Source organism: Somniosus microcephalus, chromosome 24 (genome assembly GCF_052327205.1).
Source record: "Somniosus microcephalus isolate GS21.2 chromosome 24, FLI_Smic_1.0, whole genome shotgun sequence".
Taxonomy (NCBI): domain Eukaryota; kingdom Metazoa; phylum Chordata; class Chondrichthyes; order Squaliformes; family Somniosidae; genus Somniosus; species Somniosus microcephalus.
In genome coordinates, this window is record NC_141010.1 from 60,851,855 (window position 1) to 60,877,913 (window position 26,059).

Sequence of the window (26,059 nt, forward strand, 5' to 3'; positions counted from 1 at the left end):
TTCCTTCACACTGTGCTAGAATTTGCAAAACTCCTATTTCCCTGTGCAGCACTGCTGATCTCCAGAACTGCAGGTTTTTTTTTTGAACAAAGCCCTCATCGCGATCTCCCAATTACACACATGAATAACACGGGCAGGTGTGAGCGAGTCTGACCCAGTTGACATCCACCGTTCCACATCTCCTGAGGGTTGAAGTTGGAAGAATCTACCCGGGAGCCTAAGGGATAGACCTTGGACAGCTGCAAGGTGTTGTGAATGACAAAAGTGCACCCTAAAAAGAAGAGAAAAGGAAAAGAGTCTTTAGATGGGCCTCAAAAAACAGGATACATGTAATACTTGACACTGACATGAGCAAGGAATGGCCACCACTGCTATAACTTGCAATGGTTTCATCACGTGCAATGCATTCCAAGCAACGTGTGACCATTGTGGCTAACTCATAGGGCTAGAAATTCGGTATCTTTTGAGAGGTTGGAAGTTTAGCGCCAGGCGCTAATCAATCTCGCTGCCCGCTAAATTCAGTCACAGCGCTCAAAGAATGCAGGGGAGTGCTAAATCAGGCGCTAATGGTGTAGGTGAGTGGCGTTAGGCTCCAAGCGATAACGAATATGAGGTGTTGTGTAATCGGGAGAGAGTGGCGGTGAAGGTGCCTTCCAGCCTTTAAAGGGGAGGGACACTGGAGTCCGCACACCAGCCCCCAGTGATTCGGGGAGTGCAGAACGGCGATATGCTGCGGGTGCTGCGGGCTGAAATGTCACCGCTTTAACCTCTCCCTTTGACAGGCGGCATTCTCCGGCAAAGCGTGCGGCGCTCTCTGCCGCGCGCCGATGCTGCTCTTCAGCTGGTTGTCAGGAATTCCACCGCGACTCTCTCTCTTCGCCGCTGCACGGGCGCTCTGTGTGTCTGCCCAGATATAGAAACATAGAAACATAGAAACTAGGAGCAGGAGTAGGCCATTTGGCCCTTCGAGCCTGCTCCGCCATTCAACGAGATCATGGCTGGTCATCCAAACCCTAGCACCCGGTCCCTACACCGACAGCCATCCCACCCAAGCCCTATCCCCGTAAGCCCGTAACCCCACGTATTTAATCCCCCCTAACACTAAGGGCCAATTTTTTTTATCATGGCCAATCAACCTAACCCGCACATCTTTGGACTGTGGGAGGAAACCAGAGCACCCGGAGAAAACCCACGCAAACACGGTGAGAATGTGCAAACTCCACACAGACAGTCACCCGAGGCTGGATTTGAACCCGGGTCCCTGGCGCTGTGAGGCAACAGTGCTAACCACTATGCCACCGTGCTGCCATATGAGTCGACAGCCCCCCCCCGTCACGGTGAAGTCCGCTCAGAGGCGGAGCCAGTGGGGTGGTCATGATGGGATGAATATGACCACTGCCCCCCAATCACTCCGAAGTGGGCCAGATTTGCACAAAACCTGAGCTGTCTGGTCGCCCTTCCATTTCTTTCAACAGGGAGGAAGGGACAGAGGGGTGACGGTGCTCACAGAGGCCACATCAATAGGTTACATCATGCTTCGACCGCCGACCCTACTGGGGTTCTGCCCCTGGACCTTGCAGGGGGACCTCTGGTGGCCTTCAGACCCCTTGCCTAAATTTTTGGCCTCTGGGGACCGAGTCAGCCAGGTCTGGACTTTGACCACCAGCCCTGCCAATCCTTTGCCCATTGCTCCACCCCTGGGCCAGCTCACTATAATATTCGCATTGTGCTCCTCGTGCGTTGTTAAGTCCCAAGGGATCCCACTGAAAAATCTAACGAGAATTACTGATTCGCACAATGCATCCCCAGGGGAACGCAGCATTTAATTTAAACAGCAGGGCTCACCATTTTCAGCAATCAGCTTCTTGGCCTTGGTTTCGGAGAACGAGGATGTCTCGTGGACAGCTTGCCTGCTCCAAGTCTGGTCAAAGCTCTGGAAGTGAGTACTCTGACAGTAAATCACCAAGTCCGACAGCTCCCTGGTGAGTTTCTGCAAAATCAATAAAGGTTCATTGGAATATAAACCAACCTTGGTTTAGTTCAAAACTAGGGACCATCAATATATTACAGTCACTAACAGATCCAATGGGGGATTCAGGAGAAACCCCTTTACCCAGAGAGTGGTGAGAATGTGGAGCTCGCTCCCACAGGGAGTGGTTGAGGTGAATAGCATCGTGCAGTTAGCGATAAACACATGAGGGAAAAAGAAATAGAAGGTCATGCTGATAGTGTGAGATTGTGGCGGAGCCACTGAAGGACTCTGGGCAACTGTACATAATTCCCTTTACCGATGTTCTAACACCAGCCTAAGCCGGTACCATTGTGTTAGACATTACTTTGTTTTGTATATAGTGTTTGTATGCACGGGGCGTGGCCCCTTTAAGAGTGCGGGAAAATGCGGGCAAATGCGATGACGTCACGTCGCAAACCACGTGACTGCCCAGGCAGTCCTCGTGGAATCTCCATCTTGTTAAGACCTGTTTTCGTGGCTCTCCTGTATCGATCTCATCAAACTGTTTGAACTCGTTTAGTCTTACATTAAAGACCTGTTTGATTGATCTCCTGAGTCGACCTCAGTTCTTAGTTAGGAATTCATCAATTCCTACATTGGTGACCCCGTTTTTTGTGAACGTTTTTCACAAAAAGGACACAGCATGGAGGCCAACGCCGTTTCGCTGAAGCTACCGCAGTTCTGGGAGCAGCAAGTGACCTCGTGGTTCATTCAGGTAGAGGCCCAATTCGCCCTGAGGGACATCGCTGCAGATCAGACCAAATATCTCTATGTGGTCCCGCACTCGACAGCTCTACTGCCTCGCAGATCGTCAGCCTCCTCGAGAACCCTCCAAGCGCAAGTATGAAACCCTCAAGGCGCGGTTGCTGCAAGTTTTCGGGCTCACTAAAGCAGAGCGCGCCCGTCGATTGCTCACTATGCCCGGGCTCAGGGACTCCAAGCCTTCGGAGTTAATGAGCCAAATGCTCACACTCCTTGGCTCCGAACCGGAATGCTTCCTATTCCGTGAAATATTCCTCAGCCAGCTACTGGAACAGGTGCAAGCCGCCCTGGCCAGATCCGAAGTTGAGGACTGCGCAGCACTCGCGGCAGAGGCGGACAAAATTTTTGCGGTTACTCAGCAGTACGAGGCACCCATCCCCCACAGACGCCGCCCCAGCTCATCAGCCTGCTGGGCTGTGTATCTACCATGCGCAGTTCGGCGCGAAAGAGAGACGTTGCCGCCCTCCCTGCAGCTTCCCCCCCAAAAAAACTACGACCACCGAGGAACGGGTCTAACGGGCGCCCCGCGGCCGCGATGGCGATCGGCAACGCGGGCAAGTTGCTGCTTATTACCGATACTCTCTCCGGTCATCGTTTTCTGTGCAACACCGGGGCGCAGTGCAGCATATTACCCGCGTCCGCCCTCAATGTGCAGACCGGGATTCATGGCCTCGCCCTTGAAGCGGCCAATGGCGGAGCAATTCGGACCTTTGGCAGACGGCGGGTGCAGTTGTGTTTCGGGGGCCAACTGTTTTTACTGGGAGTTTGTGATGGCCAAGGTTTCGCAACCCATTCTCGGCGCGGATTTCCTGTGCGCCAACAGCCTAGGACCCCAGCTATTCACAATATATATTAATGATCTAGACGAGGGAACTAGATGTAATATCTCCAAGTTTGCAGACGACACAAAGCTGGGTGGGTGTGTGTGCTGTGAGGAGGATGCCGAGAAACTCCAGTATGATTTGGACAGGTTGGGTGACTGGGCAGAAGCATGGCAGATGCAGTATAATGTGGGTAAATGCGAGGTTATCCACTTTGGTGTCAAAAACAGGAAGGCAGATTATTATCTGAATGGCAATAGATTGGGAGAAGGGGAAGTGCAACGAGACCTGGGTGTCCTTGTGCACCAGTCGCTGAAGGTAAGCATGCAGGTGCAGCAGGCGGTTAAGAAGGCAAATGGTATGTTGGCCTTCGTAGCGAGAGGGTTTGAGTACAGGAACAAGGACGTCTTGCTGCAGTTGTACAGGGCCTTGGTGAGACCACATCTTGAGTATTGTGTGCAGTTTTGGTCGCCTTATCTGAGGAAGGATGTTCTTGCCATGGAGGGAGTTCAGCAAAGATTCACCAGACTGATACCTGGGATGGCAGGAATGACGTATGAGGAGAGATTGGGTCGATTGGGCTTATACTCGCTGGAGTTTAGAAGAATGAGAGGGGATCTCATTGAAACTTATAAAATTGTAACAGGACTAGACAGACTAGATGCAGGAAGGATGTTCCCGATGGTCGGGGAGTCCAGAACCAGGGGTCACAGTCTAAGGATAAGGGGTAGGCCTTTTAGGACAGAGATGAGGAGGAATTTCTTCACCCAGAGAGTGGTGAACCTGTGGAATTCTCTACCACAGAAGGCAGTTGAGGCCAATTCATTAAATATATTCAAGAAGGAGTTGGATATATTTCTTAAGGCTAAAGGGATCAAGGGATATGGGGAGAAGGCAGGGACCGGGTACTGAATTTGGATGATCAGCCATGATCGCATTGAATGATGGAGCAGGCTCGAGGGGCCGAATGGCCTACTCCTGCTCCGATCTTCTATGTTTCTAAGTTATGTTTCTATGGAACCATTCATGAGGGCACTTGGGAACTCTTCCAAGTTATCACAGCCAGTCTGCCCCTGGGACCAGGGCGCTCAGATATAAGACTGGAACTACTTCATCTTGTTTAGACCGGAACTACCTCGAATTGCCCTGGAGTAGCAATGACACACGGCCTGGGCCGACACAACTAGCGCTGATCCAGACAGACATGGGGAGCAGGCTGGGATTGATGGACATCCAGTGCGAGGGGAGGGGAGAGCCAGACTTTGGCCAGCAGGACAGCACTGGGAGCTGGGCCACAGTCAGCAGGGTGGGGATGGAAGCAAGCACAATGGGCTTGGACTGGCCCACATGGGGCGGAGGGGAGAGAGGGCGAGGCCCCAGGTAGATAATCCGCCTGGGCCTGCACTGGGAGCCAGTGGAGTGGGACGTACTGGGCCACCCTGAATCGCATGCAGCCGGTGGGATGATATTATCTATCTACAGCTGGCGTCATTGATTATTTATTAAAACTAAAAATAAATATTAAAATTAAAACCTATTCACAAACAGAAGCCTAGAGGTATCAGGAGTGGATGAACAGGAGCCTGATCTCGTTTTAATTTTAGAAGAGAAGCAGGAGGCTGAAAGGCAGCAATCTGCTGAGAAAGAAGTTTTTTAAATTAATGCTTAAAGAAACTGTAGGAGACAAAAATCTAAAACTATCTCTTACCCGAAGAGAAAAGAAAATGGCGGCTGGAGATTCTGAGAAGTTTCAGAAACCAGGGGCACTGGGCTTTCTGAGGCTCCATCTAGTGGCAGAAGCATGTAGCTGCTCACTTAATAACGGGAAATCCGAGCGAGATTTCACCTCGGGGCATGGCAGAATTGGCGGTAGCCAAATAATGGGTGTGCTACACTGGCAACGCCTCGATTTTAAAATTCTCACCCGAGTGTTCACATCCCTCCATGGCCTCGCCCCTCCCTATCTCTGTAACCTCCTCCAGCCCGACAAGCCTTAGATCTCTGCGCTCCTCCAATTCTGGCCTCTTGCGCATCCCCCGATTTTAATCGCTCCACCATTGGCGGCCGTGCCTTCAGCTGCCTGGGCCCTAAGCTCTGGAATTCCCTGCCTAAACCTCTCCACCTCGCTACCTCTCTCTCCTCCTTTAAGACGCTCCTTAAAACCTGCCTCTTTGACCAAGCTTTTAGTCACCTGACCTCATCCCCTTATGTGGCTCGGTGTCAGATTTTGTCTGATTAGGCTCCTGTGAAGGGCCTTGGGATGTTTTACTACATTAATGGCACAATGCACGTTGTTCCTGTGAAACATTTTGTATCAAATTCAATATAAGATCTAAACGTTCTCACCCAGCTCCTGCATAGGTGTAACATAGGTGTACTCAAGGGAACACTGAAACAAGTCCATCGCTCTGCTCTAACCGCCCCTCCCCCTTACCCACAGCCTGTACCCCTTTACCTTTTTGTTCTTCTTTTCATTTTTTACAATCTCCTCTTCATTTTCATCTGCCGTTTCCTCCTGCTGTTCTGCTGTGGGCCCAGAGTGCTTCAATTTCTTCCCCTTTATTAGAATCTTTCTCTTGAGTTCCTGCCAAAGAAATGGTGTCAGAGGATTGTATCGGCCCTCGGAACAACTTTCTCTCTACCACTTAGAGAGAGTTCAGATTTAAGGAAACATGCATTTGTTTGTAAATAGTTCATCTATGTAGGCTGAGCTTGTGACTCACTGCATTGTGAAACTGGACTTTCAAATTTTAAATTACCTTCGGGTGCAAATGAAAAAATCATATGATGCACCTCCCGAATTTGTATGCTGCTATAATTGTCAGCTTGGCTCAGTGGGTGGCACTCTCTAGGTGGGAGGGGCTAGGAGTGAGCCAGGTGTTACTGGTTGCCTGATTGCAGCTGGGAGTTGGAGGGATTTTTGTCAAAAGTTGGTGGTGGGTTTTGGGGTTTTGTTTTCAGGTTTTAGGGCCTTTTTTGGGCCCACAAAAACAGCCAGATGGCTGCTGAGGGGTCCGGAGTGCCGGGCCCCTCAGAGGACAGTGTTCCCGAGAGGAATTTAATTAGGGGAGAAACTGTGGTGGGAAAGGGGAAAAAAAAGGCCCAAAGATTTGGGCCGGGACCTCAGGAGGTTTGGTAAAGAAAACACGGTGGTGGTGCAGTGTGAAGATAAGAAGATTCGAGCTTGGGATATTATCCAGGCGGTTCATGAGGACTGTGGCGAGGGAAGCTGCTTTACCTGCCGACCTAAGCCAAATGTGGGACTCGCGGTGACGGTCAGTGGCTGTGAGGAGGTGGAAAGACTGTTACTCAGTCTGAAAGTTGGTGAGAAATTCTTGGAGGTGGCTCTGCTATATTCAGAGGAGGTGGTGGTTTCATTTCTAAACTTGCCAGTTTACATTGAGGATGAAGTGCTAAGCAAGAAGTTGGAGTCGTGGGACATAAAAATCTGTTCTGCAGTAAAGAGGAGGTATTACCCGGGAACACGGGTAGCAGACGGAACCCGGTATGTAAAGGTGCAGTTCCCTGAGGGGGTGAGGTCATTGCCGTACAGTATGAAGTTCGAGACACTGGAAGGAGTGCAGTACTTTCGTGTGCTGCATGATAACCAAGTAAAGGTGTGCTATTATTGTCTTGGACATGACCATCTCGTAAGAAACTGTCCAGACCTGTGTTGTTACAATTGCGGTGAGTCGAGACACATTGCTCGGAGCTGCAAGGCAGAGAGCTGTGGGGTGTGTCGCAAAGGCCCCACCCACTGTGAGTGTGTGGCAGAAGGGAGCGATATGAGTGATAAGGAGATGGGAGAAGGAGCAGGAGATGAGTGCGGAACGGCCGGAGGAGCGGTGCAGTCGGAGGACACAGCCGGTAAAATGAAGGAAAAAGGAGCACAGGAAGAGGCAGAGGATGGCGGAGCGGAGAACAGGATGGAGATGGCGGAAAACATGCCGAGTGCTGTGGAGGGGAACAAAGACAGCAGCGGGCAGCGAGGGTCGAGTGCAGACTCGAGCCTTAGTGCAGTTCGGCTCCCCCTGGGGAGTCTGGTGTCTGCGGGGGGAGAGGAGGCGGGAGCGGGGTGTGGGGTGGAAGTGGGTGCTCCGGGGAGAGGCGGGGAGTCGGATATCTTGGTGAGCGGGAGGGGGCAGGACGGGGAGAGGGTGCAAGAGGCAGGAGCATTAAAGGGACAGCAGGATGGGATCGGCGAGATAGAGACGTCAGAAGGGAACAATTTAGGTGTGCCATTGTCCCATGGAGTGAGGGAACAAGGTGCAAGGGTCAGAGGTGGAGATGTGGTCGAAGGGGGTGGCACTGGGAGAAACTGCGATAGCAGGAAGACTCTCTATGGGAGATGAAGTACCTGACTGGGAGCAGGATTATGTATCGGACGGGGAGCAGGCACAGGGGGTTGCAGAAGAGCTTGAGTGTGAGGAATTAGAGGGGGACAGAGACATGGAGGTCGGGGGTGGGGTGGCATCATGTGGAAAGGGAAAGGTTAGTGAGGGGCAGAAGGAGGGAGAAAGGGCAGCTCCCGGGCCCAAACTTAATGCAAGGAAGAGGCTGAAACAGCAGGGAGGGGTCAAACAGGAGGTGAAAAAGAGCCGGAGGCTGCAGGAAAAAGCAACAGCTGCCTGAAAAATTGAGAAGGAGCATGAGAGGAGGGAAGGGCCAGAGATTAAATGATGGGGAGATTATCGGGCATACTTCCCTTCTTTGGAGCCATGATTACATTGGTCTTGATTAATGTGAACGGACTGAGGGGTGAGAAGAAATTGCAGCAGTTGTTGCAGGGTTTTAAAGGTTCGGACTTGTTGTGTCTGCAAGAAACCTTTTGGGATGAGGATATTCTAGAAAGAGTTCAGAAGGTTTGGAAGGGAGAGGTGTTTGCAAGTTGTGCAAACAATAACCGTAGAGGGGTGGCTGTTTTGGTGAGTCCGTCCATAAAAGAGAACGTTGCCTTGGTGGACAAGGACACTGAGGGGAGATTTTTACGGCTAAGGGTAAAAATGGAGGGATTTAATTGCGATCTCTTTAATATCTATGCACCGAACGACCATTGCAAGCGTCGCGAGGTTTTTCGGGGGTTATTCACTGAAGCGGCAGAGGTGGAAAATTCTTGTATAGTGGGGGATTTTAATGTATTTTTATCTCGGATGGACATTTCAGCCCAGATGACCTTTAAGGATGATAACTCCAGAGGGATGATTGTAAAAATGATGGCAAATTTAAATTTGAGAGACTTATGGAGGGACCGGAACCCCATAAAAAGGGAGTTCTCCAGAGCAGGTTGGGTGGGTGATGTTTTAAAACAGAGCCGAATAGATTTTGTATTAATGTGGGAAGGGTTAAGTTCGGAGGTCATGGAGATTTATTATAAAAAAGTATTTTTTAGTGATCACTCGGCTTTGGTTCTTAGAATTAGGAACAACAGGGGTGTGGATTTTAAACAATCAATACCTGAAAGAAATTGCTTATAAAGAAGGGATTATAAATATAATAAAGAATGCTCGGAAGGAACCTTTGTTCTTGAAAGGAAGAAGAGTTTGGTGGGACAATTTCAAATATGAGGTAAAAGTTTTTTCGGTACATTATGGGAACAAGAGAATGGCAGCTAACCGGCAACGAGAAGAGAATATAAACAAAAGGTTTACGGATGTCTGTAAAGCAGTTGACGGAGGGGATAAGGGAGCTGAGACTAAGTTCCGGGTGCTAAAGGAAGAGTGGGAATTATTGCAAGCTGAAAAATGCAAGGGGGCCATTCTCCGTGCAAAGGCTAGAGATGCATTGGAGGGCGAAAGATGCACTAGATATTTTCTAGAGCAGGAGAAGCTGCGACAGAGATTATCGTTAATTGAAGAGTTGACGGTTGGGGAGAAGATCATTCATGAAAGTGGGGAGATTTTAGAGGCGGCTAGCAGCTTTTATCAAGAGTTATATACTAAAGAAGACATTTCCAATTTGGCGATGGGGAAGGTCACTGCTTTTATTGAAGAGGGTTTAAAGGAGGATGAGAGAAGCATGTGTGACAAGAAGTAGGATTAGCGGAAATAAAAGTAGCAATAAGTGGAATGAAGGGGGGGAAAGCCCAGGGTCCGATGGACTAAGTGCAGAATTTTATAAAGAATTTTTTGAGATTTTAAGTCCATTGCTCTTAGAAGTTTTTAAGGAAATTAAAATTGAGGGAAGCCTGGCCCATGCATCTATGAGGAGAGGGATCATAAGCTTAGCTTATAAAAATAAAGGGGATAGACGGGATCTGAAGAATTGGAGGCCCATCACATTATTAAATGTGGATTATAAGATCTTGGCGAGGGTTATGGCAAATCATTTGAAGGAGGTGTTACCGGAGATAGTTTGGCCCTCTCAGTCCTATGGAGTCATAGGCTGGGACATCGCAGACTCTGTGGTCTCAATCCAAGATGCGATAGAGCTCATGGAAGAGAGTGGGAGGGAGGCTTATGTATTAAAGATAGATCAAGAGAACGCCTTTGATCGGGTCTCTCATGAGTTTTTATTGAAGGTTTTGGAAGCATTTGGTTTCAAGGAAAATTTCATTCAGTGGATAAGGATTTTTTATTCAAACATATTTAGCTGTGTTAAATGTAATGGTTTTTTTATCCAAGTATTTTCCGATACAGAGGTCAGTGAGACAGGGTTGTCCCCTGTCCCAATTGTTGTACACATTGGTAGCAGAACCATTAGGTTACATGATGCGAAAGAAACAAGGTGTAGTTGGGATTGTGGTCCCCAGTTCTGGGCTGGTGTCGGTGATGCACCAATATGCAGATGACACAACCTTAACATTGAGAAATGGGGAGTCAGTGAGGAAAGCTATGGATATAGTGGAGGAATATTGTAGAGCTTCAGGAGCCAGAGTGAATTATAGTAAGTCCCAATGCCTGGTTGCAGGGAGGGGTTGGGGGAATGTCCCTTTAAGGTGGTGGAGGTTTTAGAAGTTCTGGGGGTGCATATGGGGTGCAAGAAAGACAGAGACGAAGTGGATCGATTAAATTGGGAACCGAAGGTTATGAAAATTAAAAAGATTTTGGGAAGATGGGAAAGAAGGTGGTTGAAAGTGCAAGGAAGAGCGACAGTGGTGTCCGCTCTCCTGCTATCTAAGCTATGGTACTTATTGACGGTGGAGGATATTCCTGAGTGGGCGGAAAAGTCCATCTGAGAGGCTTGTGTGAGGTTTTTATGGGAAGGGAAACCAGCCTTGGTGGCATACAATACCATCATTGGACGGAGAAATCAGGGAGGACTCAATTTTCCAGATATTGATTTGAAGAAGAAATCCTTTAGAATCAAATGGGTGAAGAGATTTCTTCAGAAGTCAAATACAAGTTTTTGGAAGAGTTGTTTTGAGCATTTTTAAAAATGAAGTGGGATAGGAGGGCAGGGGCTATTGTATATGGAATACAATAACATGTTTTTGAAATCGATTAAACTTCTCCCTAGGTTTTATAAGTGGGTTGTAGGGACTTGGGCCCAATTTTTAAAGAGTGTGCAGTTTATGCCCAAGGGGGCTGAGGAATTTTTAGAACAGCCCTTATTGTTGAACAGGTGGGTCATCATCGAAGGAGAGGTTTTATTTAATCAAGCTTTTATAAAAGCTGGGATTATATCTGTGAAAGATGTATTATACGAGGTAATTCCAGGTTGGTTGCCGGAAGCGATAGTGAGGGACATGGTGTGGGAGGAGGATCAGGAGGTAGAAGGAAAAGCAATAGGAATTATGTATGAGAAGATTGTGAGGGCAATGCCACACGATTGGATGGGAGAAATAAATGCGGAAATATCCAAAGGAAGTAAAATGCGTCCTGCTTTTACAAGCTTTGTACTGGAGAAAGGGGGAGAGTTGGTCCAATTTGACAACTGTAATACTCGAGATTTCTATGAGGTATTCAGAGAATGGAGATTCAAGACACCTGCTGGTCTCCAGAATTTACACATTTAAAAAGCTGTCGCAAGGCCTGCTTTTTACAAGGTAAGTGGTGAATTAATTAAAATTAAAACATCTTTTCCACAGGTTTATTATTTTTAAATACTTTAAAGTTTATTTTTAGCCCCGTTAGAAAATAAAATTATTTTTTCAAAAATTTAAATTATTGTTTAAAATAGTTATTTCATGTAATTTATAGTTTATTTAAAAAATTTGATTTAAAAAAAAAATTATTTGAAGATTTAGTGATGTTTTGGGGCCCGTAGTATTTATAAGTTTTGACAGCTCTTCCTGTCAAACTTATGAATGGAGCATTCCCTGCTCCGATTGGCTCCCCATGGCCCACGTGATCCCAGGGGAAGCATTGAACTAACTGCGCCCCTGGGATACGCAAGCACTGTGCGCCGGCAGTTGGAGCAGGCCCCGGATTGGAATTCCACGGGGGCCCACATCTCAACGGCCGGCGCGCAAGGTAAGTGCAGGTCGGGGGCTTACACCCGCGGGAAGCCCCCGACCCGAATTTCTGGGCCAATATAGACAGCAACGGGTCTGTGTATCATAAGTCAAAATGCACTAACGCATGCAACACTGGACATGGGTAACTTGCAGACATTCCTGGCGTCCAGTCGTTAGTTCACCCATATTTGGGCAAACATTCAATGATTACCATCAATTCCAGCACAAAGTCCGCCTAAAACCAGAATGGAGCTCAACAGTGCAGTACATGACATGATAAAGTGAAAGACTTACATGGTGGGCCAGAATTTACTGTAAAAGTAACGATGGGGCTAACAGCGCTCACTGTTATTTACGTGCAAATAGGGCAGCAACTTCAGGCGAGAGCAGATGCGCAGTTGAACGTGAAAATCTGGAAGTTACTGTCCGAGATGCGCTGCCCCTCCGTAAGCTGCGCAGAAACAGCATCTCGGCGTCTGGCTCTCCATTCAAATGTATTGAGCGGAGTGAAGTTCCTGTACTGATATGGACGTAGATATGGACTAAGTTCGCCACAGAAAGTTAGGGCTTGTCCATTCATAAGAACATAAGAACTAGGAGCAGGAACAGGCCACTTGTCCCCTCGAGCCTGCTCCGCCATTCAATAAGATCATGGCTGATCTTGGGCTCAAAGCCACTACCCCGCCTGCTCCCCATAATCCTTCACTCCCTTATCTTGCAAAAATCTACTATCTCCACCTTAAATGTATTTAATGACCCAGCCTCCACAGCTCTCTGGGACAGAGAATTCCACAGATTTACAACCCTCTGAGAGAAGAAATTCCTCCTCATCTCAGTTCTAAAAGGGCGACCCCGCATTCTAGATTTCCCCACGAGGGGAAACATCCTCTCTGCATCCACCTTGTCGAGCCCCCTCAGTATCTTATATGTTTCAATAAGATCACCTCTCATTCTTCTAAATTCCAATGAGTATAGGCCCAGCCTGCTCAACCTTTACTCATATATCAACCCCTCCATCTCTGGAATTAACCTAGTGAATCGTCTCTGAACTGCCAATGCAAGTATATCCTTCCTTAAATAAGGAGACCAAAACTGTACGCAGTACTCCAGGTGTGGTCTCACCAATACCCTGTACAGTTGTAGCAGGACTTCCCTACTTTTATACTCCAGCCCCTTTGAAATAAAGGCCAACATTCCATTTGCCTTTTTGATTACTTGCCGTACCTGCAGGCTAACTTTTTGTGTTTCATGCACAAGGACCCCCAGGTCCCTCTGAACTGTAGCATTTTGTAATCTCTCTCCATTTAAATAATAATTTGCTTTTTTATTTTTCCTGCCAAAGTGGATAACCTCGCACTTTCCCACATTATACTCCATCTGCCATTCCAGTGTAAGTACCCTTTTAATGGCATATAATAACTCTTAATTGCTGCCAAACAACCTCTCTGGCACTGAAAATTAACTTTTACAAGTGTGGAGTCTCATTCCTTCAGCTTTTAATTGTTAGAAACTTTTTTTTTAAATTTCCATCTCTTTTTTTCCTCTCTCTCTCTTAAACCAATCTTTCTTCCCCTCTCTTTATTTTGCTTTCTGTACCTGATTTGACATTGAATTCAATATTCTAACTTACACTTCCTGGTTCAGACCCTGAGGTGCTCATTAACAATACTTCAGTTTGGTTAAGGAGACACACAGTTGCTTGCTCTGTTCACATAATCCCAGATGCCCTGCAGAGGGCGCTGTGCCATTTCGATGTCCCGCTAAACCCTGCAAAAGCTCAAGGAGAGTAAACAGACAATGGCAAACCTAACGGTGAGCACCGCTCGTTCGGCCCTTACAGTAAATACTGGCCTCCTGTAAGGCAGCTTGGGAAACAGTGGGATATAGAGAAGGGGACGCTGGGGAAAAGAGGAATACAGAGGCAACACACTACGGAACAGTGGTACAGGAAACTCTTTGGCCTCCGGCACCGACGGGACCGGCGTGTTGCCAGTTGATCAAAAATTCCAGGTGACAGAGAGGGTTATCTACCGAGGCTATTTTTAACAAATAAAAATTAAAAAATCAAGAAATGTGCAGTATACAGTAATTGGGTACTCACCTAGAGAATGTTGTGTTAAATGGATGGTGGAAGATGCTTGATTAAGTACAGTACTGCCAGTTGAGGGTAATGCAATGCAATGACTACCAGCAGCGTGGGAGTCACAGTACCCCTGCAAAATGGCGGATCGGAAGAGACTCCCGGTAGCGCGGGAGAGTCAGACTCCTGTTATTGAGGTGTTCCGACTTCCGACAGCGCCAAGAAGACGAGTAGTGGCAGTTTGGAGAACTACCCCCACTGACGAACTCGGCCACCGCGGGAGACTCGGACTCGGCAACATTGCCGGTTATTGAGGTGTTATTTTCGGAGTGAGAATTTTGCCGGTTAATAGAGAATTCCGGATAGTTAGGTGCCGTTTAAACGAGAGTTTCCTATATATAGAGATACAGTGGGGTATTAAGGGAGGATACTGGAACAGAGGGATATAGAGGGGTCACACTGGGGAACAGTGGGATATAGAGGGGTCACACTGGGGAACAGTGGGATATAGAGGGGTCACACTGGGGAACAGAGGGATATAGAGGGGTCACACTGGGGAACAGAGGGATATAGAGGGGTCACACTGGGGAACAGAGGGATATAGAGGGGTCACACTGGGGAACAGAGGGATATAGAGGGGTCACACTGGGGAACAGAGGGATATAGAGGGGTCACACTGGGGAACAGTGGGATATAGAGGGGTCACACTGGAACAGAGGGATATAGAGGGGTCACACTGGGGAACAGTGGGATATAGAGGGGTCACACTGGGGAACAGTGGGATATAGAGGGGTCACACTGGGGAACAGAGGGATATAGAGGGGTCACACTGGGGAACAGAGGGATATAGAGGGGTCACACTGGGGAACAGAGGGATATAGAGGGGTCACACTGGGGAACAGAGGGATATAGAGGGGTCACACTGGGGAACAGAGGGATATAGAGGGGTCACACTGGGGAACAGAGGGATATAGAGGGGTCACACTGGGGAACAGAGGGATATAGAGGGGTCACACTGGGGAACAGAGGGATATAGAGGGGTCACATTGGGGAACAGTGGGATATAGAGGGGTCACACTGGGGAACAGAGGGATATAGAGGGGTCACACTGGGGAACAGAGGGATATAGAGGGGTCACACTGGGGAACAGAGGGATATAGAGGGGTCACACTGGGGAACAGAGGGATATAGAGGGGTCACACTGGGGAACAGTGGGATTTAGAGGGGTCACACTGGAACAGTGGGATATAGAGGGGTCACACTGGAACAGTGGGATATAGAGGGGTCACACTGGGGAACAGTGGGATATAGAGGGGTCACACTGGGGAACAGAGGGGTCACATTGGGGAACAGTGGGATATAGAGGGGTCACACTGGGGAACAGAGGGATATAGAGGGGTCACACTGGGGAACAGAGGGATATAGAGGGGTCACACTGGGGAACAGAGGGATATAGAGGGGTCACACTGGGGAACAGAGGGATATAGAGGGGTCACACTGGGGAACAGTGGGATTTAGAGGGGTCACACTGGAACAGTGGGATATAGAGGGGTCACACTGGGGAACAGAGGGATATAGAGGGGTCACACTGGGGAACAGAGGGATATAGAGGGGTCACACTGGGGAACAGAGGGATATAGAGGGGTCACACTGGGGAACAGAGGGATATAGAGGGGTCACACTGGGGAACAGAGGGATATAGAGGGGTCACACTGGGGAACAGAGGGATATAGAGGGGTCACACTGGGGAACAGTGGGATATAGAGGGGTCACACTGGAACAGAGGGATATAGAGGGGTCACACTGGGGAACAGTGGGATATAGAGGGGTCACACTGGAACAGTGGGATATAGAGGGGTCACACTGGGGAACAGTGGGATATAGAGGGGTCACACTGGGGAACAGTGGGATTTAGAGGGGTCACACTGGAACAGTGGGATATAGAGGGGTCACACTGGAACAGTGGGATATAGAGGGGTCACACTGGGGAACAGAGGGATATAGAGGGGTCACACTGGGGAACAGAGGGATATAGAGGGGTCACACTGGGGAACAGTGGGATATAGAGGGGTCACACTGGGGAACAGAGGGATATAGAGGGGTCACACTGGGGAACAGAGGGATATAGAGGGGTCACACTGGGGAACAGAGGGATATAGAGGGGTCACACTGGGGAACAGAGGGATATAGAGGGGTCACACTGGGGAACAGTGGGATTTAGAGGGGTCACACTGGAACAGTGGGATATAGAGGGGTCACACTGGAACAGTGGGATATAGAGGGGTCACACTGGGGAACAGTGGGATATAGAGGGGTCACACTGGGGAACAGAGGGATATAGAGGGGTCACATTGGGGAACAGAGGGATATAGAGGGGTCACACTGGGGAACAGAGGGATATAGAGGGGTCACACTGGGGAACAGAGGGATATAGAGGGGTCACACTGGGGAACAGAGGGATATAGAGGGGTCACACTGGGGAACAGAGGGATATAGAGGGGTCACACTGGGGAACAGAGGGATATAGAGGGGTCACACTGGGGAACAGAGGGATATAGAGGGGTCACATTGGGGAACAGTGGGATATAGAGGGGTCACACTGGGGAACAGAGGGATATAGAGGGGTCACACTGGGGAACAGAGGGATATAGAGGGGTCACACTGGGGAACAGAGGGATATAGAGGGGTCACACTGGGGAACAGAGGGATATAGAGGGGTCACACTGGGGAACAGAGGGATATAGAGGGGTCACACTGGGGAACAGAGGGATATAGAGGGGTCACACTGGGGAACAGAGGGATATAGAGGGGTCACACTGGGGAACAGAGGGATATAGAGGGGTCACATTGGGGAACAGTGGGATATAGAGGGGTCACACTGGGGAACAGAGGGATATAGAGGGGTCACACTGGGGAACAGAGGGATATAGAGGGGTCACACTGGGGAACAGAGGGATATAGAGGGGTCACACTGGGGAACAGAGGGATATAGAGGGGTCACACTGGGGAACAGAGGGATATAGAGGGGTCACACTGGGGAACAGAGGGATATAGAGGGGTCACACTGGGGAACAGAGGGATATAGAGGGGTCACACTGGGGAACAGAGGGATATAGAGGGGTCACACTGGGGAACAGAGGGATATAGAGGGGTCACACTGGGGAACAGAGGGATATAGAGGGGTCACACTGGGGAACAGAGGGATATAGAGGGGTCACACTGGGGAACAGAGGGATATAGAGGGGTCACATTGGGGAACAGTGGGATATAGAGGGGTCACACTGGGGAACAGAGGGATATAGAGGGGTCACACTGGGGAACAGAGGGATATAGAGGGGTCACACTGGGGAACAGAGGGATATAGAGGGGTCACACTGGGGAACAGAGGGATATAGAGGGGTCACACTGGGGAACAGTGGGATTTAGAGGGGTCACACTGGAACAGTGGGATATAGAGGGGTCACACTGGAACAGTGGGATATAGAGGGGTCACACTGGGGAACAGTGGGATATAGAGGGGTCACACTGGGGAACAGAGGGATATAGAGGGGTCACATTGGGGAACAGTGGGATATAGAGGGGTCACACTGGGGAACAGAGGGATATAGAGGGGTCACACTGGGGAACAGAGGGATATAGAGGGGTCACACTGGGGAACAGAGGGATATAGAGGGGTCACACTGGGGAACAGAGGGATATAGAGGGGTCACACTGGGGAACAGTGGGATTTAGAGGGGTCACACTGGAACAGTGGGATATAGAGGGGTCACACTGGGGAACAGAGGGATATAGAGGGGTCACACTGGGGAACAGAGGGATATAGAGGGGTCACACTGGGGAACAGAGGGATATAGAGGGGTCACACTGGGGAACAGAGGGATATAGAGGGGTCACACTGGGGAACAGAGGGATATAGAGGGGTCACACTGGGGAACAGAGGGATATAGAGGGGTCACACTGGGGAACAGTGGGATATAGAGGGGTCACACTGGAACAGAGGGATATAGAGGGGTCACACTGGGGAACAGTGGGATATAGAGGGGTCACACTGGAACAGTGGGATATAGAGGGGTCACACTGGGGAACAGTGGGATATAGAGGGGTCACACTGGGGAACAGTGGGATTTAGAGGGGTCACACTGGAACAGTGGGATATAGAGGGGTCACACTGGAACAGTGGGATATAGAGGGGTCACACTGGGGAACAGAGGGATATAGAGGGGTCACACTGGGGAACAGAGGGATATAGAGGGGTCACACTGGGGAACAGAGGGATATAGAGGGGTCACACTGGGGAACAGAGGGATATAGAGGGGTCACACTGGGGAACAGAGGGATATAGAGGGGTCACACTGGGGAACAGAGGGATATAGAGGGGTCACACTGGGGAACAGAGGGATATAGAGGGGTCACATTGGGGAACAGTGGGATATAGAGGGGTCACACTGGGGAACAGAGGGATATAGAGGGGTCACACTGGGGAACAGTGGGATTTAGAGGGGTCACACTGGAACAGTGGGATATAGAGGGGTCACACTGGAACAGTGGGATATAGAGGGGTCACACTGGGGAACAGTGGGATATAGAGGGGTCACACTAGGGAACAGAGGGATATAGAGGGGTCACACTGGGGAACAGAGGGATATAGAGGGGTCACACTGGAACAGAGGGATATAGAGGGGTCACACTGGGGAACAGAGGGATATAGAGGGGTCACACTGGGGAACAGAGGGATATAGAGGGGTCACACTGGGGAACAGAGGGATATAGAGGGGTCACACTGGGGAACAGTGGGATTTAGAGGGGTCACACTGGAACAGTGGGATATAGAGGGGTCACACTGGAACAGTGGGATATAGAGGGGTCACACTGGGGAACAGTGGGATATAGAGGGGTCACACTGGGGAACAGTGGGATATAGAGGGGTCACACTGGGGAACAGTGGGATATAGAGGGGTCACACTGGGGAACAGAGGGATATAGAGGGGTCACACTGGGGAACAGTGGGATATAGAGGGGTCACACTGGAACAGTGGGATATAGAGGGGTCACACTGGGGAACAGAGGGATATAGAGGGGTCACACTGGGGAACAGTGGGATATAGAGGGGTCACACTGGGGAACAGTGGGATATAGAGGGGTCACACTGGAACAGTGGGATATAGAGGGGTCACACTGGGGAACAGTGGGATATAGAGGGGTCACACTGGGGAACAGTGGGATATAGAGGGGTCACACTGGGGAACAGAGGGATATAGAGGGGTCACACTGGGGAACAGAGGGATATAGAGGGGTCACACTGGGGAACAGTGGGATATAGAGGGGTCACACTGGGGAACAGAGGGATATAGAGGGGTCACACTGGGGAACAGTGGGATATAGAGGGGTCACACTGGGGAACAGTGGGATTTAGAGGGGTCACACTGGAACAGTGGGATATAGAGGGGTCACACTGGAACAGTGGGATATAGAGGGGTCACACTGGGGAACAGTGGGATATAGAGGGGTCACACTGGGGAACAGTGAGATATAGAGGGGTCACACTGGGGAACAGTGGGATATAGAGGGGTCACACTGGGGAACAGTGGGATATAGAGGGGTCACACTGGGGAACAGTGGGATATAGAGGGGTCACACTGGGGAACAGTGGGATATAGAGGGGTCACACTGGGGAACAGTGGGATATAGAGGGGTCACACTGGGGAACAGTGGGATATAGAGGGGTCACACTGGAACAGTGGGATTTAGAGGGGTCACACTGGAACAGTGTGATATCGAGGGGTCACACTGGAACAGTGGGATATAGAGAAACAAACAGGGGTTCTAGTGGTTTAAAGATCACACCAGTGCTCCTATAGTTCTTTAATAGATCAATAAGTCTCCAAACCCTTCATAGTGATTTGGAGAGCAGTGACTGTTGTTAAGCAGGGAAACATAGCAGCCAATGAGAGCACTCAACTTCCCACAAACAGTCTTGAGGGGACTGAACAGTTTAGTGGTAGTGTGAAGGGCGAGAATGTTGGCCAGAGGTCCCTGCACTGCTTTGTAAAGTGCCATAGAATCATCAGTGTCCATCTTCCTACATTACAACATCGACTACACTTCAAAAAGTACTTCATTGGCTGTAAAGTGCTTTGGGACATCCTGAGGTCATGAAAGGTGCTATAGAAATGCAAACCTGTACAAAGTAATTACACGGAGAGATACGACACAATCCACACTGGCCACACATTTACCTCGGGTGAGGGAAGCTCTTTCGGGACTTTGCCGTCGATCGTTGCGGTTATCAGCATGTCGCCGAGGATTTCCTTCAAATGCCGGGCCATGACAGTCTGCTGCTCGACGCCACAGTGATTCTCCAGGGACAGAATAACGGGATAGGGAGAGACCTGGGGAGAGAATTCAAGAGGTTACATGGCATCAGCCAAGAGTAGGCAATTCCTGAGAACTCAACATTTAATAAGTAGTGTGTGCAGTCTGTGATTATACAGAGTGCATGAATATACAGCAGTCTAATTATATAGCATGTGATTATACACTGCAAACTGTGATTATACAGTAGTGTGCAATTATGCACTAATGTGTGATTATGCAGCACTGAGTACCCCAGTGAGAGTCAGCACCTTCAGGAGAGGAGGAGACCTGTACCCCAGTGAGAGTCAGCACCTTCAGGAGAGGAGGAGACCTGTACCCCAGTGAGTCAGCACCTTCAGGAGAGGAAGGGACTCGCACCCCAGTGAGAGTCAGCACCTTCAGGAGAGGAGGAGACCCATACCCCAGTGAGAGTCAGCACCTTCAGGAGAGGAGGCGACCCGTACCCCAGTGAAAGTCAGCACCTTCAGGAGAGGAGGGGACTCGTACCCCAGTGAGAGTCAGCACCTTCAGGAGAGGAGGGGACCCGTACCCCAGTGAGAGTCAGCACCTTCAGGAGAGGAGAAGACCCGTACCCCAGTGAGAGTCAGTACCTTCAGGAGAGGAGGGGACCCGTACCCCAGTGAAAGTCAGCACCTTCAGGAGAGGAGGAGACCCGTACCCCAGTGAGAGTCAGCACCTTCAGGAGAGGAGGGGACCCGTACCCCAGTGAGAGTCAGCACCTTCAGGAGAGGAGGAGACCCGTAACCCAGTGAGAGTCAGCACCTTCAGGAGAGGAGGGGACCCGTACCCCAGTGAGAGTCAGCACCTTCAGGAGAGGAGGGGACCCGTACCCCAGTGAGAGTCAGTCCTCAGGAGAGGAGGGGACCCGTACCCCAGTGAGAGTCAGCACCTTCAGGGGAGGAAGGGACCTGTACCCCAGTGAGAGTCAGCACCTTCAGGAGAGATGGGGAAACTATTGGCAAAAAAGAGTTTGGTATGTTTGCTCAGCTAGTTCACAATGTACAGTATACACAAGATCCATGTGTGAAACACAACAATGGCATAAAACGTGTCTGAAACAACAAGAATTCGGGTGGTTTAGGACATGAAACCTGGTGTCCCTCAGAAATGGGAATGCAGACTGCGTGGACCTGGTTTGACAGGGTGCATTCGCTGCACTCAGATATTGGGAATGGTCCCTGTCTCTTACTGTCAAACTCTGGGAATGATCCCTATCTCTTACTGTCAGACCCTGGGAATAGTCCCTGACTCTTACTGTCAGACTCTGGGAATGATCCCTGACTCTTACTGTCAGACTCTGGGAATGGTCCCTATCTCTTACTGTCAGACTCTGAGAATAGTCCCTGTCTCTTACTGTCAGACTCTGGGAATGGTCCCTGTCTCTTACCGTGAAGGCGTAATCCCGGATGGTTGTGACAACGTCTTTGAAGAGGATTTTCGAGGTGAGGGTGTATCCGTGGTAGATGATTGGCTCTCCATTTGGCCCCTCCCAGCAGTCCAACTCCACACAGCGACAGCCCCTCAGAAGAGCTCTGAAAAACACCCAGAGTCACACACCGAATGTTGGAATATTAAAAATCACAAAATTTACAAAACCATCTCTCTCTCATGACTGGAACGTGTGAGCAACACAAGAACAATATCGTTCATGAGAGAACAGCATCGAGCGACTTCTCATCTTTGGAGATTTCAACCTCCATCTCAACTCATCATGCTCTCTCTCCTCGGAGTTCACTACCGTCCTGCCCTCCCTGAATCTCTCCCTCCATATAAACTCCCCTTCTCATATTCACAGCCACACCCTCGACCTTACCATCTCACATGGCCTCTCTACTCCCATCGTCTCAATCACAGATGAGGCCCTATCTGATCACTTCCTTGAGTCTCTCTCCATCCACATCCCTTTCCTCACCAACCCTACTTCCTGCTGCATCTGCCCCTGAAAGAAACTCTCCCCTGTTATGTTCATTAATAACTAGACATTCTTATTATGAACACTGCTAGCTTCTAGCTAGTTATTTATTCAGTACACGTTCTCTAGGTACAGTATCTGTAGAGGCTTCCATGTGTGCTCCTGTGTGCAGGCTGCCATCTTGACTGTTGCCTTCTAGGTAGCCTAGCCTCATGGGTAATGTAGTCTTAATGTATGTATAGCTGGGTAGTGTAGTTTTATACATACAGCTATATACAGCTCTACTGCTCCACCTAGTGTCCACCACAGAATGACATGTTATTGATCACTACATCCCCCTTTCTTTGGAGGTTTAACAAAATCAATATCAATCAACTTTCAAGAAAACAATAAAGATAATATCAGTAACACTTTTGTTAGTGCTCTATAAACATAAACATTTTCAAAACAGTCAACACATTTTCAAAGCTTTACATTGTACTCAAAGATTAAGTCTATCAGGCTCTTTTACTTCACGTGTGGAGCACGGTGGCATAGTGGTTAGCACTGTTGCCTCACAGCGCCAGGGACCCGGGTTCGAATCCGGCCTCAGGTGACTGTCTGTGTGAAGTTTGCACATTCTCCCCGTGTTTGCGTGGGTTTCCTCTGGGTGCTCCGGTTTCCTCCCACAGTCCAAAGATGTGCGGGTTAGGATGATTGGCTATGATAAATTGACCCTTAGTGTTAGGGGGATTAAATACGTGGGGTTACGGGGATAGGGTGGGATATGTGTTGGTGTAGTGGTTACGGGGATCGGGTGGGATATGTGTCGGTGCAGGCTCGATGGGCTGAAATGGCCTCTATCTGCACTGTGGGGTTTCTGTGATTTCTGTGATTCTGTGAACACGGGTAAGTCTGATGTGTCTTCATGAGATTGTTCTGGCAGTGAATGACAAGATGCAGTTGCGGCATTGTCATCAATCTGCTTTTGTATAGATCGAGGTCTCCTTGCGATCTTTGCTTGGAGAGGGTTTCAGTGTTTCCTTCACTCTTCATGCCATAACTCTCAATGTAGTCAATGTACTCTTGAAAAACTGCTGGCAGCTGGATCCCATCATACAGCATAGTCCTCTCAGCAGCCTCGGCTAATGGAACACCAAAGATTGGCCTGAGGGAAGAAGGAGTATCCACCGGAACTGCTTCCTGCTCTGGTGCAGGCTTCTTTTTCTTTTTCTCTTTCCACTGCTTGACAACATCTGTTGCGGTTATATCTTTGGACTTTTTCTCCTTGTGTTTTTCCTCTTTGTGCTTTTCTTCCTTTGGCTTCTCTTTGACCTTAAAGTATTTTTCTTTCTTAGATACATAGATACATAGAAGATAGGAGCAGGAGTAGGCCATTCGGCCCTTCGTGCCTGCTCCGCCATTCGATGAGATCATGGCTGATCCTTTAATTCAGTATCCCGTCCCCGCCTTCTCTCCGTAACCCTTAACCCCTTTTGCCCGTAGAAATATATCTAATTCCCTCTTAAATATATTTAATGAGCTGGCGTACACTGCCCTCTGTGGCAATGAGTTCCACAGGTTCACCACTCTCTGAGTGAAGAAATTCCCCCTCATCTCTGTCCTAAATGGTTTAGCCCTTATCCTTAAATTATGTCCTCTAGTTCTGTTTTCACCCGCCAAGGGAAACATTCCTTCTGCATCCAGTCTGTCTAGACCTGTCAGAATTTTATACACTTCTATGAGGTCCCCTCTCAATCTTCTAAACTCCAGTGTGTACATCCCTAAACTACATAGTCTCTCCTCATAGGTCATTCCCGCCATTCCTGGTATCAGCCTGGTGAATCGCCGCTGCACCCCCTCCATGGCAAGAACATCCTTCCTCAGATGAGGCGACCAAAACTGTACACAGTACTCGAGGTGTGGTCTCACCAGTGCCCTGTACAGCTGCAGCAAGGTATCCCTGTTCCTGTATTCTAACCCTTTTGCTATGAAGGCCAGCATACCGTTTGCCTTCTTGACCGCCTGTTGCACCTGCATGCTCGCCTTCAGTGACTGGTGTACACGAACACCCAGGTCTCTCTGTACTTCCCCCTCTCCCAATCTATTGCCATTTAAATAATAATTTGCCCTCCCGTTCCTGCACCCAAGGTGGATAACTTCGCACTTGTCCACATTATAGTGCATCTGCCATTTATCCGCCCAATCTCCCAGTCTGTCCAAATCGCTCTGGAGCTTCCTGGTCTCTTCCTCTGAGCCCACCCCACCTCCTAGTTTAGTGTCGTCTGCAAATTTGGAAATGCTGCATCCGACTCCCTGATCCAGGTCATTAATGTAAATTGTGAACAGCTGGGGGCCCAGGACAGATCCCTGTGGTACCCCACTTGTTACTGCCTGCCATTCAGAAAATTTTCTTGGAGAAACTAGGCTTTTTGAAGACATGGATACCCTTTGGCCTTTTCATCCTTGATGGGCTCTCTGCTTCATCACCTGAGTCATCTGGTCTGCTTATGGCACAGTTTATACGGTAGACTCTCTTGACCAGTTCTAAGTCTTCACAAGCTTTGTCACCCAGTAGTGAATCAAGTCTTTCAGCCACAACAGAAAACATGAGATGATGCACTTTGTCTTTGACTGTCACTTTAAGTCTGCATACACCTAAGCTATCTATTTTCTGTCCATTATAGTCCTTCAGTAGTACTGACTTTTTCTGTATTTTGGGCTTTTCTTTCATATTGTTAATGTCACTCATACTGATTAAGTTTGCTTTTGCCCCAGTGTCCAGTTTCAGTGTAACTAATGATCCATTTATCTGCAGTGGGATCATCCATTTGTCCTCTTTTACTGCATTAATTTTATGTTCAGCATTGTCTATTTCTGAGGGCTGCACATTTTCTGTATCTTTTTTGATATTGTCACATGACACCATTCCTACAAAAAATGTCTCACTTACATCAGTGTCCTCAATCACATTAACTCGTTGCCCTTTCGTCGTTTTTACTTTTGAATAGCATTGTTTGGCAAAGTGATTCTTTCCATTACACTTTGTGCACATTTTTCCAAACGCTGGGCATTGTCTTAACTGGTGTTTGTAACCACAGCGTTTACAATTAAAAATTTCATCCTCCGATTGCTTTTCATTTCTGTTCTGCCCACGGTTCTTCCCCTTGTAGGACGCAGCACCGACAGCAGCATTATCACACATTACATTCGCATCATTATTGATTTCACTGAAAGTCTTCGCGTGATTTCGAGCTAGCTCGCTGGCTTTGCATATTTTCACAGCATTTTCCAAGGTTAGTTCGATTTCTCTCAACAGACGTTCCCTGACTTTTTTATCATGAATACCAAACACAATCTGGTCACGAATCATGGATGCTTTGAGCTCAGAGAAATTACATGTCTGTGCTTTCAGTTTCAGATCAGTTATAAAGCTAACAAAAGTCTCATTTTGTTGCTGTGTCCGAGAACGGAAGATGTATCTTTCATAGGTCTCATTTTTTTTGGGAGAGCAATGTGCATCAAATTTTTTTAGCACATCTTCTAATTTTTCTCTGTTCTCCGCTGGATTAAATACAAATGTATTAAATACCTCTATCGCCTGTGGGCCTGCAACCGTAAGCAGCAACGCTATCTTCCTTGCGTCTGGCTTCGTACCGAATCCGATGGCTGCAATGTAGAGTTCGAATTGTTGTTTAAAAATCCGCCAATTGTAGTCGACATT

At 48.8% G+C, this 26,059-nt stretch overlaps 1 protein-coding gene across 2 annotated transcripts in view; it reads right to left on the reverse strand.

The window, feature by feature from the left end:
* The window catches only part of LOC147101506 (1-phosphatidylinositol 4,5-bisphosphate phosphodiesterase delta-3-like), a 120,982-nt gene that overhangs the window by 20,796 nt on the left and 74,127 nt on the right, over positions 1-26,059 (reverse strand). Inside the window, exons 7-11 of one of the 2 annotated variants that reach the window (XR_015073490.1) lie at positions 21,832-21,976; positions 20,306-20,458; positions 6,050-6,178; positions 1,846-1,990; positions 121-271 (exon numbers count right to left, since the gene is read on the reverse strand). Coding sequence is in view for 1 of the 2 variants with exons in the window: in XM_085966653.1 (XP_085822779.1) it covers positions 155-271; positions 1,846-1,990; positions 6,050-6,178; positions 20,306-20,458; positions 21,832-21,976 (689 nt within the window). In the remaining variant the exon portion in view is untranslated. The remainder of the gene's footprint in view (positions 1-120; positions 272-1,845; positions 1,991-6,049; positions 6,179-20,305; positions 20,459-21,831; positions 21,977-26,059) is intronic. The other variant, XM_085966653.1, reaches the window with a different exon arrangement.